Genomic DNA, 20,263 nt, shown 5'->3' on the forward strand with positions numbered 1-20,263 from the left:
TTATTTTATTTCGTTCGTTTTTTTTTAATACAACTCCCTGTCAGAAAAGAGAACAGGCAGAGAAGGCCAGGATGTTTCATATCAAGTGAACTGTTATCCATAAGGATGTTTTATGATCAATATGTCTGTTTTATTGTACAATCAATGTTGTCATTCTAATTATGGGGACAATCCGGAAACACAAATATCTCCCACGCTTTTTATTTGTTTACTCTGTTACGAACGCAGTTTGAACTCGTCTTTATTGGATCTAAGTTCATTCAAGGACGTTCATCCCAATTAGAAGAGGTCATGGTTCAAAACGATATCCAGCTAAAAATAATAAAAGTACAGTTAACTGATAATCCTTTGCATTACACAATTTTACTGAGAAGAAAAAAATCATATTGTAAATTCGTCTGTAAACATATCGTGCACAATTCTTGCAGCATTTGATTGAAGATCTACCAAGGCCAAGGGAGATAATTAATAGGGTTACAACCCATGGTTCACCACGACAAAAGAACGGTAAGTAAGCCAACATTTCACGAAAGCAAAGGAGAGGAAACAGTGACATTAACAGGAACAGGAAACTGATGATACGCCAAAATAGAGGAGAATAAACTGATGGTTACGTTAGAATAAGTTAGATCAACCTGTTGTATAACAAAAATTCAGGAAAATTATCTAGTTTTAAGCTGAAACAAGACAACCCTATCCGATTGCATACGAAAGAAAGGGGATATTATCTGGTTACATGCCAAAACATAGAAAATGTAAAAATACGTGCGGTACACCAAAAGAAAAAAAAATGGAAATAAGACAAGGGCTTGTATTTAATTAAGGTTTAAGTCAAATTATCATTCTTACTTCTAACAGTATGTATATCTATTTGAATGTTTCTGGTCGTTATGTTGTAAAATATGCAATATACATAAATACCGTCATGATTTCTGATGAGCAACTATGTACAGATTTGTCAATACCACTATGCCTTTGTCATTGCTATAATCGTATGAAGCACTTGAACATTAATTTCTACTGCAAATAAATAAATTTATTTTCTTTTACATTTAAGCGGATTAGAATTTCCATGATATGTTCAAGGTAGGGGATGGGGGATTCCCTCTCGGGACAATAGGACGACGTCACATCCAAATTATTTACGTCGACAAGGTCAAGCATTGTGATCGCGCAAGAATATATGTGTAGCAGTCCTAAAGTGCAAGGGGAAAAATAAACATTCACTCCCTTCAGGGTGATATTGGATGACCTCAATCATCAGGAAAAGGTTATTCAGTTGACAAACACTACGAAAGCCTCGAGTTTGCCAACTGAGTAGTCTCTGACCTCTGACCTCGGGTTGAAATCACCTTAATTCACAAGTGGACGATACTTCTGATCACATTCATGAATTTATGTGTTAATCTGAGTACAAACTACAATTAAAGATTTTGCATTCTAAAAACAAAAACAAAAAAACAAAAAAAAAAAAAAAATACACATTACTCCATAACATAACGTCCCTCTAGCCTTCCATCCAATGCTATGTAACTCTGTTCCTGTGCTTAGTTTTCCATTAAATATAAACGTCTTCCATGCAGTGATCTTATAATATATCTTCTTCCAATAAACGCTTTATGTATAGTGCTTTCTCCTGCAAGAGAAATCTTTTACGACAGTTTTAGTACATGACAGTGACGTAGGCAAATCATGTGCTCAATTACAGATTGTGCTATCTTTATCACCAGAACAGATTGTCGATAATTTAGCTACATAATACCTTTTTGTAAACAGTTTCTGCGATAGGAAAAAACATATCCAGGTTAAGGATTTGTATTAGAGAGATAGAAACGTAAACTGCAGTTAGAAATAAATATTTTCTTAAGGGAAGGAAATGGGATGGATTATTACTCAGTGCATGACCTGCTATATAAATGAACCGAGTCTGTTCACATCTATTAAGCTAACATTGATTACATAACAAACAAAGATGTAAATAATTGAATATTTTGGCCAATAATTTACAAATGATGTGACAATTTACATCAGAAAACTGTAACATCAAGTACCAGGGAATACAATATTGGACATTCAGAAACGAAAAAAAAAAAAAAAAGATTTCAGTTAATAAGCTTTTGGATACTTAAGGGATATGTCTTTTACAAACGGATGAACTGTTTAGTAAAACGACATAAACGTCATATATAAGTGTTCATTTTACAGTGAATGACGTCATACTCTGAGGTTCATTTATAGTATATACACAAATGACGTCATACTCTGAGGTTCATTTATAGTATATACACATATGACGTCATACTCTGAGATTCATTTATAGTATATACACAAATGACGTCATACTCTGAGGTTCATTTATAGTATATACACATATGACGTCATACTCTGAGGTTCATTTATAGTATATACACAAATGACGTCATACTCTGAGGTTCATTTATAGTATATACACAAATGACGTCATACTCTGAGAGTTTATTTATAGTATATACACAAATGATGTCATACTCTGAAGTTCATTTATAATATATACACATATGAAATCATACTTTGAGTTCATTTATAGTATATAAACATACACATATTACGTATTGAAGTTTCATTTATATTTATAGTATATTCATTTATAGTATATACACATATGACGTCATACTCTGAGGTTCATTTATAGTATATACACAAATGACGTCATACTCTGAGGTTCCCTTTACAGCATATACACATATGACGTCATACTGTGAAGTTTATTTCACAATGTAAACACGAATGATGTCATACTCAGAAGTTTACTTTACGATATATAAACATATGAAATTATACTTTGAAGTTCATTAACATTACACATGTTACGTATTAGTCTGAAGTTTACTTTAAAGTACCTACACAAATGACGTCATACGGTGATATAATCGTTACATTATATACACGAATGATGTCATACGGTGATATAATCGTTACAGTATATACACGAATGATGTCATACGGTGATATAATCGTTACATTATATACACGAATGATGTCATACGGTGATATAATCGTTACAGTATATACACGAATGACGTCATACGGTGATATAATCGTTACAGTATATACACGAATGACGTCATACGGTGATATAATCGTTACAGTATATACACGAATGACGTCATACGGTGATATAATCGTTACAGTATATACACGAATGACGTCATACGGTGATATAATCGTTACAGTATATACACGAATGACGTCATACGGTGATATAATCGTTACAGTATATACACGAATGACGTCATACGGTGATATAATCGTTACAGTATATACACGAATGATGTCATACGGTGAGGCTCACTGTACAGTTTTACGTCACTGATTGAAGTTGATTGTAATGAAATACACAACTGACGACTCTAACGTCATAGATTGATATTACTTTTTCCATATGTTACAATAAACGATATTTCGATTTCAAACGACGATGTTGACAAACACTTGATACAAAATAATTGAAAGCACTGACCTTGCCGAAAACCTGTTTTTAGAAAAAATCAAAATGAAATATGTCTGATTCGAAATTGATTGGATTCCGTACGTTCTGTACGACTGCTTAACACAATATAAGATTTGTTATACATTGTTTAACCCAACAGTGAGTGCCCGCAGCCTGTATAGAAATTCAATTTATCGGATAATGCGTTGTACATTTCAGCACTTGTATTAATTTCATTTTCTGATCAGAATGCAGACACAGACCTTTGTCTTCTTTAAATAAACTCGATATCTGTTAGCAATAGTACAGTTTTAGTGGTAAAATTATCCTGGCACTCTAGTTCCTTGGTCCATTTTGAAGCAGAAGTGAGGCTAAAGTTGAAACATTCCGCCTATGTTGATTCTTTGTTTTTTCATGAACGTTATTTCTCCTCAGTAATGAAGCATGCTCTTCTTCAAAGTTATGAAAAAGGTCATTTATCTTCAGACGGTCAAAATTTCAGCCGTTTTTTTAAAGCTAGGTGAGAAAAAAATGTATTTTTCCGTTAAGTCGAGAAATTTTGCTTTCTTTACAGATTCTATTTTCACGGTATCATTTTCACGGTATCATTTTCACGGTATCATTTTCGCGGTTTTAATCTTCCTTTGAAAACGGCGAAAAAGATACCCATACATAAACATATACTCAATCAAAAATTAACGTTTACAATCCTATACAAGCTGCCCAGAGATGCAAAAAGTGTATATTATTTAAATGAGCATGTCGGAAGGTCAACTGCATGTAAGTTTTGCATGTCAATATGCAAGGCAATCAAAGTTAGTCCTGCGTTAGATAATTGTATACATACACACACAGCCTACGAAATTAATTTCACATTATTGTTCGAACCTCCAAGAGTGTACAAACTTGAGTTTTTCTAAATCAGGTAGTTCTGTTTATGTTTGTTCGGGACTTGTGACTGTAGAATTTATTTGTGAAGGATTTGGTAGTAACGTTATCTGTGTAGAAAATCGAGAACATTTCATTGATCAAGAGGCTAAGATACTGCTGATGTTTGCCTACATCCTATAATTATACATGTAGTTTAGTGGAGATCTTATCTTAGCGGTTTTTGAACTGAAAGTATTGCGCTAGAAATTATTGTGCTGGTTCCAGTTTATGTATATTGTTTGAATAACAATTTTGTGAAATTTCGTTTCCTTTTTCTGACTTGACGGACAGTGAAGATGATTAAGTCTTCTAAATCGCCTTTTAGATTTCCACACTGAAATTTGCTCGTATCACCGACACGTCATAATCGTACTGAAAAAGAAGTATAATGTAGTATTGAAGAGGTTCAGCAACACAGTAGTTCTAAGAGCAGCATATTGTCTTGTCGACTTTATTTACTGTTCTGTAAGAATAAAGATCATGTCACGTTCTCCCACAAACCTAATCGTGATACGTTACTTTAATATTGATAAATAGTACATTGTAACATCGTGGCTGGTAAATTTCATGTAAACACTATGGAATGGAAGTGCAAATAGTTTTCACTGTAGATAAAACGAAATTCATTTTCTTGCAAAGGAAGAAATACGACATAATATATAGGACACAAGACAGTCAAGAAAGAGGCAAAAGAATGTTTTTTTCCCGTTATATTATCGTATAATTTACGATAAATTTGGTAAGTCGATGTTAATATGTATCACATAATCAGCCTGTCATGCTCGTATCTAATGCTGGAGCGTTTTTCGTTGGCTCCGCGAGTGCGAAGGCGATTGTGATGTCATACTATGCACAATGACGTTTCGTCACGGGCTGTAAATGGCACAACAAAATGGCTGCATCTATTTGATGTTTAACATTCTTACTTTAAAATCTTCCAAAATTAAACTTAATGAGTTACCTATGTAAAATAAATTGTATATTTAAGTTGTTTTCAATTCATATGAAATTTTATGCTATATTTTTTCTCTCTTAAGACTCGTAAAAATGAAAACTTCGTCTTAGACTCGTTTCATTAAACTTCATACGGAATGAAATTTCTTTAAAGATCCTATGTGTGTGTCTTTTGTACTCTCCTTTCAACGATATTACGAGGAGGTTTTAATAATCGGAGAAAGCAATAACATAATTGGGTGTACGGGTTGTCATGGTATTAAAGACAGCGGTTTATGAACTCGAGAGGTCTATAGTTAAAAGCTATTGATATTGTCGGTGCAAGTTAATACTGGGAAGGTAATCCCGATTTACTGACATGCCTTTATCAATTTCTAAGAGGCTATTCATAAATCTCCGATAAGTCTTGTTTGTGCAGAAGATAAGACCAGAATTCTGATATGTCAAATTGCATGATGGCAGCCTGTGGTTAGTCTGATATATGTATATTTACAGATGCAAGTAAATCAAGAATGTAAACATTGTACATTGTATAATGACAGCAAATTCCTTCATTTATTGCCTGGGAATTTATTGATATCATCCAATAATTTGAAAGTGGCGTCTTTCGTATCTTACTGTTAAATGGCAAACCCATCTGTATAGGGATGAGTCCATTTAAGAACATGAGAAAGTATTTGATGTGTTCATGTAGGTTAAACGGCAAGCCATCGGCTGAGATTAAAAAAAACAATGGACTGATGTCCTATTAATAAATAAACTTTACATGAATTATAAATGTTCATTTTTCAGGAACAGACTATATTTTAGAAAATATTGGTAATTATGAACCTTTTAATTTGATAGGTGTTAAGAAGTAGCACAAGGATGACTACTCCTTGAATGTCATATTTATACCGGATCTTTGACTGCTCGGAAAAAAAACAACAATTACTTATCAACGAAAACAAACTTAAAGACATCAAGTAAATCGAAAACGTGCAATGAGAATCATGTCAGGCGTACAGGAACAGCGGGCATCGGCTTCTTCATCGAAACACTCGAAGTAATTTAAAACTTATATCTCGTCAACCAAAACTTAAACCAAAATATCAATGTCAACATAGTGATAATCCAAACTAAAACCAGGACAACTTATGAACAAAAGAAATATTTACACGGAGACTCCTGGAATACTACAAGGAGTATATGAGCAGGTGCTCCGAAGGAGTAAACGTTGTCTGCCTATGTATTCCGGATCACTGATAACAGTTTGAAATTCAAGGAATATTGAATATAAATAATTTAATATAATTCATGAAAAAGAGAAGGTCTCCCCATGAGATCATGTTTGAATCACCACCCCCCCCCCCCACCAAGGATAATCCCGTAGGAAGCCTGGAGTTTGTTTCCAGATCTTAGTTTCTTTTAAGACAAAATGGAACTGAAACTGTGGGTTTGATTCCTGACCCGATTTAAGATAAGATCATGCGCATTGGATTTTTCGTTTTGTCATCATAAATGTTTTTTTCTTTAAAGGAACTAGGAACAAACTACAGGCTCCCAACCTCATGTAACTTTTGTTTCAGCATTTTTGCATTACATTAAAATTACCTGTGACTTGTGTTTATAACGTGATAGATTGTTTGATATTAACATTACCACATTTGCAGTATTTCTATATAACTCGACATTATCTTGCACGAGTGATATCATTCATTTACCGGTTTCAATACATAATGGTATAAAGTACCTGTGTTTACGTGATATTGTTTTCTGTGCCAATTCCTTTTCTTTTTAGATTCGATAAACTTTTATTTCATCTATTACCTTTTGGCGGACATATTTGTTTTAGTTTCAACCTTTATTGCACTTAAACACAGGAACTTAACCCATGTCATTTCTTATATAACATATTTGATAAATGCAAGCTTTCATACAAAGTCTGTTCTTAATTAATATAAGAAAAGCCACATTTTCGGCAAATCTCCAACTGCCCAGTAAACGATGCCTAAAAGGCAACTGATAAGGGAATTTCCTAGGTAAATTAGCTAGACAAGATAGATAGCAACGGTCAAGTTAAACGGTTCGTTATTACATAATGTCCAGGAAAAAAATCTGTTGTTATTAACGAACAAAGCATATTTCATTCGTGGCGGTTCAGAAAAAATGGTCTCATGTGTATCCTTCTCCGTGTGTCATTGGTATAATGACATTTTCAATACAAATCTAGAATCAGATACTTAATCAGAGCTTAAGGATGATAGCACATCATACTGTGGTTTTATTCCTTCTAGGACTGGTTAGTGATGTTTGGGGCTTAAAATGTCTGAAGGTGACTTTGGGAAGATCAAAATTTATCAAAGTCATTTTCAAAATTTGTACAGGGACGAACACAATGTATAACGGTCCTATAGACTTAGGTGAAATGTACAACATGGTATATTATAACATAGATCAAGCGAAATTTGAGCAGTTGTCTCAATCGTTTCCTCTTCTCAGACCAGGGCTATCACTGACGATTGTGGGGTTGGAGCAGCTCATGAAAAGAGTTATAAATGTAATTGTACTTTAAACAAAAATGTGTTACTATATGGTGCTTTCTGTTGGTATTTTTATCACAGTCATCTAAGCGCTCTTGACAAACTGAGTTTTTCTCCTGCGAAAGATATTGAAAAAGAAATTTCGCAGTGTCAACATCTGTAATTAGCAAACTATTAAGGCCAAGTTGACATTTAATTATTGTTTTTTTAACCATTCCTACTTAACTACTGTGTTGTCGAGGACAAAATCGTGTTTTAAATGATCAGAAAGACAAAATTTCTACCCTACACAATAAATAAAACTTGAACCCTCAGCTTCATCCCAGTCTATACCCTGAAACCCCTTCCCTTTTTCTGCACATGCGTTGATAAAGCGGAAAAATTGAACACAGGAACAGAATATCTAGAGATTGTTTAAGCGGAATCATTGAACACAGAAACAAAAAAACATCTAAAAGTTGTAAAGCGGAACCATTGAACACAGAAACAAAAAAACATCTAAAAGTTGTAAAGCGGAACCATTGAACACAGAAACAAAAAAACATCTAAAAGTTGTAAAGCGGAACCATTGAACACAGAAACAAAAAAACATCTAAAAGTTGTAAAGCGGAACCATTGAACACAGAAACAAAAAAACATCTAAAAATTGTAAAGCGGAACCATTGAACACAGAAACAAAAAAACATCTAAAAGTTGTAAAGCGGAACCATTGAACACAGAAACAAAAAAACATCTAAAAGTTGTAAAGCGGAACCATTGAACACAGAAACAAAAAAACATCTAAAAGTTGTAAAGCGGAACCATTAAACACAGAAACAAAAAACACCTTATACTCCTTTACTAATCAACACCTACCGAAACTACAGCAGTTAGGCTGCAAAGGCCGATGGCCGATAGGGTGTCTATAAATAGACCTGGTATCAACACTGAATGATTTCTATCAACAAACGCGTTAACGAGATACACTAACATAGCGCTTCTGATATAGAGCAATATGACGTGCTTTTATAAAATCCCCATCAGATTGTGTCTGTTTCTCTAAGTAGGGTAAGTGAATGGCTTTAGTTTATAAAACAAGCTATCACATCCGGAATAGGTTGATACAAAAGAGATCTGGTTACTCTGATTTCAGATTTAACATTTAAAAGAGAAATAAAATTGAGACAGAAAAAAACAGAAAACAAAAAAACAAAAAATATAATCAGATTGATAATTCTTTGTTTTCGATTTTGTACTTTTCTGTTTAAATAAATTTCCTCTTTTACTTTCCAATTTTTGGTTTCCAATATTTATGAGACGAGTCTTAGAAGTACATTTTATCTTATCCTCTGGATAAGTAAAATCAACACGAATAGTTTCGTTTACTTCATTAAAAAAACAAATGCAAGATTCTGTTTATCTTTAGTAATCATTCGATAAAAGCAACATTTTATTAGACTGATGAAAATATAATATAATAATATTCTCACTCTATTTCTCTTTCTTTGAAGACGTCACAATTCATATGACGTTATGAAGTTTTGATGTCACGATGAAAACAATTGGAACCCTCAGCCAATCTCGGCTACGCTACATCATATTACACCTGTGCGAAAGCAAACATTGATGTACTGTTACCGCACAAATCAAATGGTAACTTGTGTATGTATGTTCGGCATATTTTTTCGGTTGCATTTTGTTATAATAACTATGATTATCAAGTCCCTGTGATCAGGACAGGTCTATAATAACTTACTATTATCATGTCCCTGTGATTAGGACAGGTCTATAATAACTATGATTATCAGGTCCCTGTGATATCGATCAGGACATGTCTATAATAACTATGATTATCAGGTCCCTGTGATCAGGACAGGTCTATAATAACTATGATTATCAGGTCCCTGTGATATCGATCAGGACATGTCTATAATAACTATGATTATCAGGTCCCTGTGATCAGGACAGGTCTATAATAACTTATGATTATCAGGTCCCTGTGATCAGGACAGGTCTATGATAATTTATGATTATCAGGTCCCTGTGATCAGGACAGGTCTATAATAACTATGATTATCAGGTCCTTGTGATCAGGACAGGTCTGTAATAACTTACTATTATCAGGTCCCTGTGATCAGGACAGGTCTATAATAACTTATGATTGTCAGGTCCCTGTGATATCGATCAGGACAGGTCTATAATAACTATGATTATCAGGTCCCTGTGATCAGGACAGGTCTATAATAACTTATGATTATCAGGTCCCTGTGATATCGATCAGGACAGGTCTATAATAACTATGATTATCAGGTCCCTGTGATCAGGACATGTCTATAATAACTATGATTATCAGGTCCCTGTGATCAGGACGTCTATAATAACTATGATTATTAGGTCCCTGTGATCAGGACAGGTCTATAATAACTTACTATTATCATGTCCCTGTGATCAGGACAGGTTTGTAATAACTATGATTATCAGGTCCCTTTGATCAGGACAGGTCTATTATAACTTATGATTATCAGGTCCCTGTGATCAGGACAGGTTTGTAATAACTATGATTATCAGGTCCCTGTGATATCGATCAGGAGATGTCTATAATAACTATGATTATCAGGTCCCTGTGCTCAGGACAGGTCTATAATAACTTATGATTATCAGGTCCCTGTGATCAGGACAGGTTTGTAATAACTATGATTATCAGGTCCCTGTGATCAGGACAGGTCTATAATAACTATGATTATCAGGTCCCTGTGATCAGGACAGGTTTGTAATAACTATGATTATCAGGTCCCTGTGATCAGGACAGGTCTATTATAACTTATGATTATCAGGTCCCTGTGATCAGGACAGGTCGGTAATAACTTGTGATTATCAGGTCCCTGTGATAGGGACTATGTCTCTATACACCTAGACCGTAACTGATTCTCGTGTCCCTGTGGTACAGATGATTACTTTTAAGAGATGATAAAAACATGGAATCTGACACATTAATACATTCCACGGAATATTAGTTTCAGAAAATCAAATCCATTTTAGAAAATAAAGATAATGATATCTAGTATAGACCCATTAAAATTTTGTGAAATGTATTTTCTATTTGCTTCTAACCCTACACATAGGTGATTTCGGTAATTTTGGCGTGATTGTACCTGCTGTTTGAAACTATCTATGATGTGAGACGACCGGTGCATGATTCCCATGTAAAATTTGGGAATGACTTGTGTTCTCTCTACTTAGGAAAACGAAAGCAGCCACAATAAACCCTCACGCTCTCTCTGATATATAGTTTATATGTAATGATGCAATATTTCAGTGACTTAAACTATTCCTCCTCATACCTTCACTTGAAAATACACATGAACCTCTCTTTTAATCTTTTTTTTTTGTGAATCAAACTTAGCGAAAACAGATAATGCAGTTCACTTCACATTTTCGGCATATTATTATGACGTCATTGATATTGTGACGTGAAATACACAGAAAAGGTTTTTATAGTGAATCAAAATCTATGTAAATATAAGTTGTTATACGTGAGTTGGTTACAACATATAGATATGTGCGGAATTTAGTACACGTGAACTAATTCAGCCCGGGACATCCGCGAAATATATCAACCATTATTTTTTTTATTCGATGTAAAAATCGTTTCTGTGTACAGCATTTCGCGGTATTTTTAATGACCGCGAACATATCAAAATTAAAAACCAGCGAATATTACCAACTATGCAGTATTAAAACGGTTTAAGGAAAATCTCATACCCGTAGTTCGTAAACAAGAGAGACAACTGGCAATACACATATAACGTTCCCAGTTGTCATACTGATGACGTAACAGTATGAATGACGTCATAATCACATGTCAATAATGGCATTGCATCACCACTGTAATCAATAACCCAAAACATGATTAAAAAGATGTTCACCTTAGACAATGAAATCACCTACATTTGGGATATCAACACATGTAAATTTAATACGTGTGAAAATATCAGACACGCGAAATTAAATTACTATACAATACAATCACAAAATATTTTATAATATCTGTGACCTTGTAACCGGAAAACAAACAACATTTGTTTTTTATAACAGAAATTTGGTATTTAAAAATGAAAGATCAAACTTCCCTGTTTCAAATCGTTTTACTGTCAAAAAAATCTAATCATGCCAGTTTACAAGAAAAAAGATACAGAATTCTCTCTTTGAAATCCATGTGATATCAGATTGAAAAGTTAATTGCCTTCTGCACATTATGATTACTTATATATACAGACTACATACTTCACCTATCTATATGTATTACGTATACAGGCACAATCGAAAACATGAAAGGAGAGCGATGAAATGAAGGGGAGATAAGCACGTCTCTCTGTTACATAAACGCTATTCGGTAAAGCCTTGTCAGCTTAACCATCACTTAAGTTAAATTTGATCATTTTCTTGTTTGTTACTTACTCCTACTGTGTCATCTAATTCTGTGTTCTGTTGTTTGTATTAACAAAAACAAAATGAATGAAGTGTCTGACAGTTTTGATACAGTTGTGGCAATTTTTTTTGTTTTGTTTTATTTGTTTTTATGTTTTCAGCCTTTGACTTGTTTCGTTTTCAATTTTGTGTTTTTATTTCGTCGTGGTTCTCAAGGTAAATCAAGAAACCATGATCGATGTAAAATTAGAAAGGTTATGGCTTGTTAGCTTAACTTTGAATGTAAAATATTTCATCATTTGAAATGCACGCTTTAACACCCCGTTAAGATACTGGCGGGAATTATCTCTTGTTTAGGTAGATCAGTACTCACAGGACATCTACTGCAGGTACGGAACCGATTTACGACCAACAGATAATTCAATTGTATCGAATTACGAACAAATATCCTCTGGGCGTATTGAGTGTTTCAACTAAATTATCTGGGTATAAAATAAATTGTGAAACAAACATTTTCATCTATAAATCAGGTTTGTATTCTATAAACAGGTTCCAAGTCGAAAGGTTCATTCATATAACAGTACCTGTCTATAAAGACCACCTGTTTATATAAAAAACCTGTCTATAAAAGGTCGCCTCTACATAAAAAATATGTATGTAAAAAGACATATCTATGTTACAAACACGGTTATAAAGACAATCGCTATATAAAAATCACTTGTCTATAACGGTCACCTACGTATATCAATGATCTGTCTATTAGGACCATGTATATGTACATATGTATAGAATCTAGTAAGTAATATCGACGGTATTGTTCAATATTGGTACTGGATCCTAACAAACAAATGTTCGTTGGATGCGTATTACTGGGATAGATGTATGATCAATGAAGTAATAGCAACAGTACGGACAAGTGAATTGTCAAATTTTCGAGGCAACCTGCCCTTTATCAAGACACAAATATTACATAAATAACATCACATACATAGAACTTAAAACAAATACACCGTTATAAATCTAAATCTGGATCTGTGTAAAATTAGGTGTCTCAATAATCCCATCGGCAGATGGACGCCGAAGGCCCTTTATAGCGGAGAAAGATGATGATTAATATATATATATGTGTGTGATTATAAGGAGAATCACAATGTAACAAACTGGTTTATAAAAGTAACCTGTATAAAAGTTTAAGAGGTCACATGTGTTAACCAATCATCAGTTATAAAGGAACCTTGTATATACATGTATAAGAAAACGTATGGTTATAATAAACACCTTCTGTAACGATCACTTGTATATAAAAATACCTGTTTATAAAGGCAATAAGTGTGTTCCAAAAACAGTTCTACTATGTCATAGAGGTCAACTGTACATAACAAATACCTGCTCATAAAGGCCAATATGTATTATAACTGTTGTTGAATGTTACCTTTTATATCATAAATACGTATCTAGCAAAGCTACATGTATGTAACAAGTACCTGTTTATAAATGTCATCTTATACAACAAGTACCTGTTTATAAAGGTTATCTTACAACAAGTACCTGTTTAAAAAGGTAACCTGTATGTAGCAAATACCTGTCTATAAAGGTCACCACTGTTTGCCAATTAGCTGTATATAAAGGACACCAGAGTATGTCTAGTACCTGTCTTTAAATGTTATCTGTATATAACAAATACCTGCCTATGAAGGTCACATGTTAATAACAAATACCTGTCTATATAGGTCACCTGTATATCACAAATACCTGCCTATGAAGGTCACATGTATATACCAAAAACCCTGTCTATAAAGGCCACCTGTTATAATAATTTACTAGTCCATGTGTACCTACGGTCACATTGCTGTAAGGAAAAGCAATAGGGCTGTAGATTTATACACTAAAATAACACGTATAAGTCTATTAGGTGGTGATTCGTTGATGATAAATACCCACATGTTGTTAATGGTTTTATTCTCACATGTATACTTCTGACAGTTAATTGGTGTGTTCGCCCGTTATCTACAATTATTTATCTTTGTACAACATTAAATTAAGTGTTATCAATTACGTAACGCCAGACTTGAAATGTAAATATCTCCAGTGAGGAGCCATCTTGTAAACATATGAAACATCAATTCAATATTTGTACGGTACTTTCTCTTCTATCGATGAGATATATATATTCTTGAAGAAATACCAAATTTCAAATTAATTTTGTGAAGTTGTGATGCTTGGGATTATTTAAGAGAATATTTGAGGTGAAAATTTACATTAAAATTTTATATTGCTGTTGTAAATCTATTAAGATGCAATGAGATGTAAAACGCACATTAATGTACAAGGATGTGAAGTAAATCCTGGAAAAGTTTCAAAATACATCTTTAAATTTACATTGTGAAATTCATTAAAGATGTAAAGATTATAGAACGGAAAACTTGTCGTGAAAATTTGTATTAAAAGCGTAAATGCAGATCGATGATGAGTTTTTATTCAAGATATACAGATACACTGTTAATGTTCGTAAAAAAACATCGAAATGTTAAGTTTAGGATTTTTAATGTATTGTGATTTTTATTTTTTGGGAAAAGAGTATATAGGTCAATTGTCTACAACCTAGGATGTATTGAGATGGTGTTTTATAAAACATATTCACGTTGACATCTTTAAACTGCAGGTGTACTTGAAGGTTAAGCTGACAAACAATGACCGAGACTTAACATTTCAAGGTATGGAGATCAAAGGAATTAAACTGTTAAAGTGAGAGGGTTTTACGATGTAAATAATTTTTAGATTAGTAAAAATATTTCTTTTTATGTAAAAGACAATGTTTTCAAGTGCTAAAATAATAAAAACGCGTTAGTCTTCATGTGATTGTGGCACCATGGAAAACCGATAATGTAATAGTCCGTTTGGGTAAGCAATAAATGAACAAAAAATGATATATCTGGTATCATTTCCTCATCAAATGTATAAAAAGAAACTGGGGAGAATTGAGAAGATACGCTTGTCTTAACATCACCTTAAAATTGGATGTGTGTTAGGTTGTATCAATTGACATAAGTAGTGCCTACAATAAGACCATACAAAAGTATCATGAGCTCAGTTATAAAATCATTATTTCGTAAAACTGATACTTATCAAATCAAAGAGAGAGAGAGAGCGAGCAGAACATTGCTTGCTTTCTGGTAATGTATACTGAGTGACTTTATTTGAATGATTAAGGAAATCAAATTTTCTGGTTCAAAATTAAATAGGAGTTTTGTAATTATCCTTCGTTCGGAATGTCATCGTTACATTCAGTATAATAACGTTAATTTAAATTTGTTATTATATTTCGAAATATTTCTAACCCCGCTGTCATTGTCTTGATACGTGAATAACACATCTCAGATCTAATAATAGTATGCATAACAATATTGAAGTGACGTCGTTAATTTGATCATGGTATGTAACTGTAATTAATTTCGATGTCGGCGTTACCAAGGACGAGACAAAATCGTCTCTTGCAATTTCAATGACTATATAAAAACAGTTACCATGATTAAACTCAACGTCCTCCCGGAAATTGCAAGACCAATTTTCCTGGCTCGAGATTTTTATTTTTTTCTTCATATCGTTTGTTGAACACAACATCCTTCAAACAGAAAGCTGAATTTGAGTTTCGTTTCGTTTTTAAATGATATTTTAAAATTGTACTTACCTTGTGCCGGTTGATGATTCGTACGAACTGAGATAAAGTCCCCTTAAATCCGTATACATTGTTCCTTTAAAGGTTCCGATTTCAATGACGTAATATCCGCTTAATTTAAGTTCTTCTTCGAGAATTATTACCCAGAATTGCGTTTTCCATACCTGGAATTGTAACTTAATTTTATACATTTTACTGCCATCCAGGGATCTCACTTTCACAGAATCTTTCACAATCCACAAAATATTTATATGCAACAGCAACACTTTCTTTGGAGCCGACGTTTTTACCGTTATATTGACATTCCCTTTAAAAGTTCTATTATCTAAATCAATCCTGAGAAATATGTCATATCTTTCCGGAAGTATATCACGTGGTAATCGGATTTTGTCCCAAGGTCTTTCTTTTCTCACCGGAACCATAACTTCAGTTATATTTACTTTTTCCGGAATCGTCGTATTATCAGTCGCATTTTCAACTCGAGTTAAGTTCTCAGCTGAAACAGAACTTGTTTCATTTTGAACACTGTCCGACTCCACGGATATGCTGGAAGTTGTGTAATTAATTTCCTGATTGCAGGTTTGCAACGCTCCAGGTGACGAAACATGAATTATTTGTTCTTTCCTCACAAAAGTCAAAAGAAGCACTACCAAAATAATTGATAAAGCAAATGCCACGGTAAAAATTGCGACTTGCACGCGCGTGAAATAACATCCCTTCCGGTTCTGACGTAACGTTACCATAGTATCCTGGGTAACGGGTATGGTAGCGACCTGTCCATCGGTAACACCCGGTGGAAGAACACTACCATTTCCTATCGCTGTAAGGTTGCCATTTTCCTCCATGGCTACTTGCCGAGTTAAACTAAAACCTAGCTCGACAGTTATTAGCGTTGACAGTGCATAGTCGTTGACAGTAATTGGCGCTATGTGGCTTATCCTATTGTCCCAAGCTTGCACCGTCCATTCCAGTTTACAACTGTCGGGCCCCGAACGGCGCACACACTCCAGCGGCCTTAAGCGCTCCGCCGACAATTGACTTCGACAATGCTAGCAGGTCTCTACATAACAATTTGTACACAGGCTACATCCAACCTCTTCAAACGTTAGAAGGAATTAGACCAAGAAACATTCAACAATTTCTAGTGTAACCCAGTAAAGTACAGTTTCAATCTCGTCAAATATGACGTAGCTGCGTTTTTAAACCACTTCTTGTAATGTTACTGTATTAGCTCTTCAAAAGGCAAGCGGGAATATGCCAAGACAGATTATGAATACTTTTAAACTCACTTCTAGGCTCCCTTAGTACTGTATGGAATTATGCTAAAAAACAATATATTTCCACTGTTAGAATCTAGATTTTAACTAACCTAAAGATGATCAGTGGAATTGTGAGCGGAGCCCTTATCTGGTATTTTCCCGGCTTTCGCCGTATCTGACGTTGATCAAGTGTGTTAAATATCGATTGATATAAATTAGATTATTTGTGTCTATAGATTAATGTAGGTATAACATTTTCATTCCCTGACGATCAGACATTTGTCGAATTAATATCTCAACGAATTAAAACTTTGAAATAAAGAGAATTTTCACAATAAACAATTCTGATTGATGTGAAATCATCGGGCTGTAAATCAAAAAATGTATTTAATTGAAAGAAAAGCGAAAATGTTTATAAAGATTATAGATCTGATACCAGACCGAACTTTAAATGAAAAATGAAAAAAAAACTAATTATTAAATTTTATTTAATTTGGGTCACGTTTGTGAGAAACGAGAAAAAAATTGTTGTTTGTTTTGTCAGGATAGTAATACAAAGCCAAATCGATGAAAAATATTCAATATCTCACAGCAAGTATACGGCGTTTGATTAAAATGGAGGATTGTATCAAATATATATACCTCAGTACGTAAGATGCACAGTATATTGTGTAACATCAAAAGATATTGAAGAACGAGAGATTCTCCCAATGACGCTCATGTACCCATGTAAGTGGTAGCATTCCTAAAGGATATCAATATTCATCATCGGTAGAAAAAAAAACCCACAAAAAACCCAACCTACATATAAAAGTGAAATAAAACGATATTTAAATCTCCACGTACAGTTTCAACTCAAAAACGTAAATCTCTCTTAAAAAAGCAGATCCATTCTCAATATCAAGATGTTTTATGTCCTTCAGATGTAAATGTTTACAAGCAATTGTCGAGTTTAGATATCTGTCGGAACAGCCATACACTGGAAGTTGTTTAAATTTGTAGACGGCACAGCTATAAGCAGTTTTTTTTATCGTTTTGTTAAAGATTTGTGATGTATTAGCTAATATATTATTAATCCGTAAACTCCCAAACACAGTGAAAAACTGTTGTAAGCCATACACAGAAAGTTAATCTCCTAAAGATGCCAGTCTGTTCAAGCTTGAGACACGTTTAACGATCTCTGTGAGTACACTTGAATTTTAACGATATTGCGATTTACGTTATCGTCAGTAGAAAATATCCAATATATTACCTAGAAGTAGATTCAAAATCCCGAAAGCTTTCCTTCTTCTGTAGTTTAATATCTTAGCTAATAGCAGCCATCTGTATTCTGTAAAAACTTCAGAATTTGAATCCATGAACGTTCTACTTTAGACTTCAAACAACCATAAGCGCGTAGACCTGACAGCCAAGCATCGAATTCTTTACAGATTTCCAAGTTCCTCGGAAGAATAAATTGGGAAGATCGGAAACTCAATGATCAACTTCACTGTAACAAATTCCAAGCACAGTTTTTTTTTCAATAAATATTACGAATTATATTTCCAAAACAGAATCCGGCTTATTGTGGAGATCTGAATCATTGAAATGCAGAACGGCTCATCTTGTCAATATGGTCGATTTGTGTTTTATAATCACTTCCTCGACATAAGCTGTTTTCATCCGCGGCGTCACTGCAATATATAACACCATATAAATATACAGATCCATAATTATGTGCCATTTAGAAATAAAAAAATCTTTTCATGTCTCATGCTTTTAAGTACATGCCAATGAATAGGGTCACGGTACATTTGTTCCCTAACTGATCCACCTGGTTAACTAACGTAATGAGAAATGCCGTTAAATATCAATAACACTATGTGTGTCATTTAGCAGAAATACTTAACGTACGTCTGGGTAAATTTGTGTCATTTTTATCATCAGAATCAGACTTTTAAATATTTTTTTCACGGCCGATTCAGTTTCTGATATAAAGGGGTTATACATGTATAGATAAATTAACAAATAAAAAAGGACGAGGTCATAAGTTGAACTCTGGACGATTATATCGCCTAAATATTCCTGATTATTAAACCTTTTTTCTTCCTTACTGTTCTGTCAATTCAAAGAGTTAAATAAATAAATAAAATGAATTTCCATCTGATCAAATCAGTACTAACATGTTAAGATTATTATCAACACATTCAAATCACACAATTTACAATTCAGTTTCTCAATATATGTAATTTGATATACACGAAATATTTGCATATGTAAATATATACGTAACTATAAAGGTTATATAAAATATAGCGATGTTCTTGAAGACATCCTTATATTTTTTACAAATTAAACTATTTACGATTTCTCTGCAGTCTCCTATTATATTTGAACCCATTCCTTTAAATTCATACGTCATAAGCACGTGCAGTGTCAAAACAGATATAGGGAATTTATCCATAGGCAGTCTAGAAATCCCTCCATGTACCGATAACACAGGTTGGGCGCTAACTCCTTACCTCAGTTTTATCTGACATTCTGTTCTTTAAAGAAACGCGTCCGAAATCTTATGCAGTTTGTTCTATTTCACAAGCAGATATCTATCTTTCCTTTCAGATAAATGGAATCCAAATCTTGTTAAGCTTGTTCTAGTTATCTAAGTCTGTTTTCCTCTAAAATTAGAACGAAAATTTAAACTGAAGCATGCCTGTTACACGTACAGTTGTGTGTACTGAGCCAAACAATTTGTTCTGTTCTTTGACGTTTATCGGTTTCTTTTGACTTCTTATCGGTTATTCTTATCTTTTCATCGTTTATTTTATGATGCATTATCTAATAACGTTCCAATATTTCGTGATAAGTAGTTTTAATACCCGACAAGATATAAAACACTTATCTGATAAATACGGTGCCGGATTTGTTGTTACTTCGCCTCGCAGAAGATAATTGATATATTAATATATTAATTAAACACAGGGATATATTTGAACGCATAAACTGATGTTGTAAAATTACGAATAATTGCTTCAAATCTGATAACGTCACAACTAATACAGAAAACCGT

General features: G+C 33.6%; 1 protein-coding gene across 1 annotated transcript in view; it reads right to left on the reverse strand.

Moving 5' to 3' along the window:
- The window catches only part of LOC132554467 (glutamyl aminopeptidase-like), a 51,318-nt gene extending 34,449 nt beyond the window's left edge, over positions 1-16,869 (reverse strand). The window contains exon 1 of the mRNA XM_060218785.1: positions 15,971-16,869. Within this exon, the coding sequence (XP_060074768.1) occupies positions 15,971-16,803 (833 nt within the window). The 5' untranslated portion in view covers positions 16,804-16,869. The remainder of the gene's footprint in view (positions 1-15,970) is intronic.
- Positions 16,870-20,263: the final 3,394 nt, after the last annotated feature.

Source organism: Ylistrum balloti, unplaced genomic scaffold, assembly GCF_031769215.1.
Source record: "Ylistrum balloti isolate Yb309-2 unplaced genomic scaffold, AGI_CSIRO_Ybal_v1 Utg370406, whole genome shotgun sequence".
Classification (NCBI taxonomy): domain Eukaryota; kingdom Metazoa; phylum Mollusca; class Bivalvia; order Pectinida; family Pectinidae; genus Ylistrum; species Ylistrum balloti.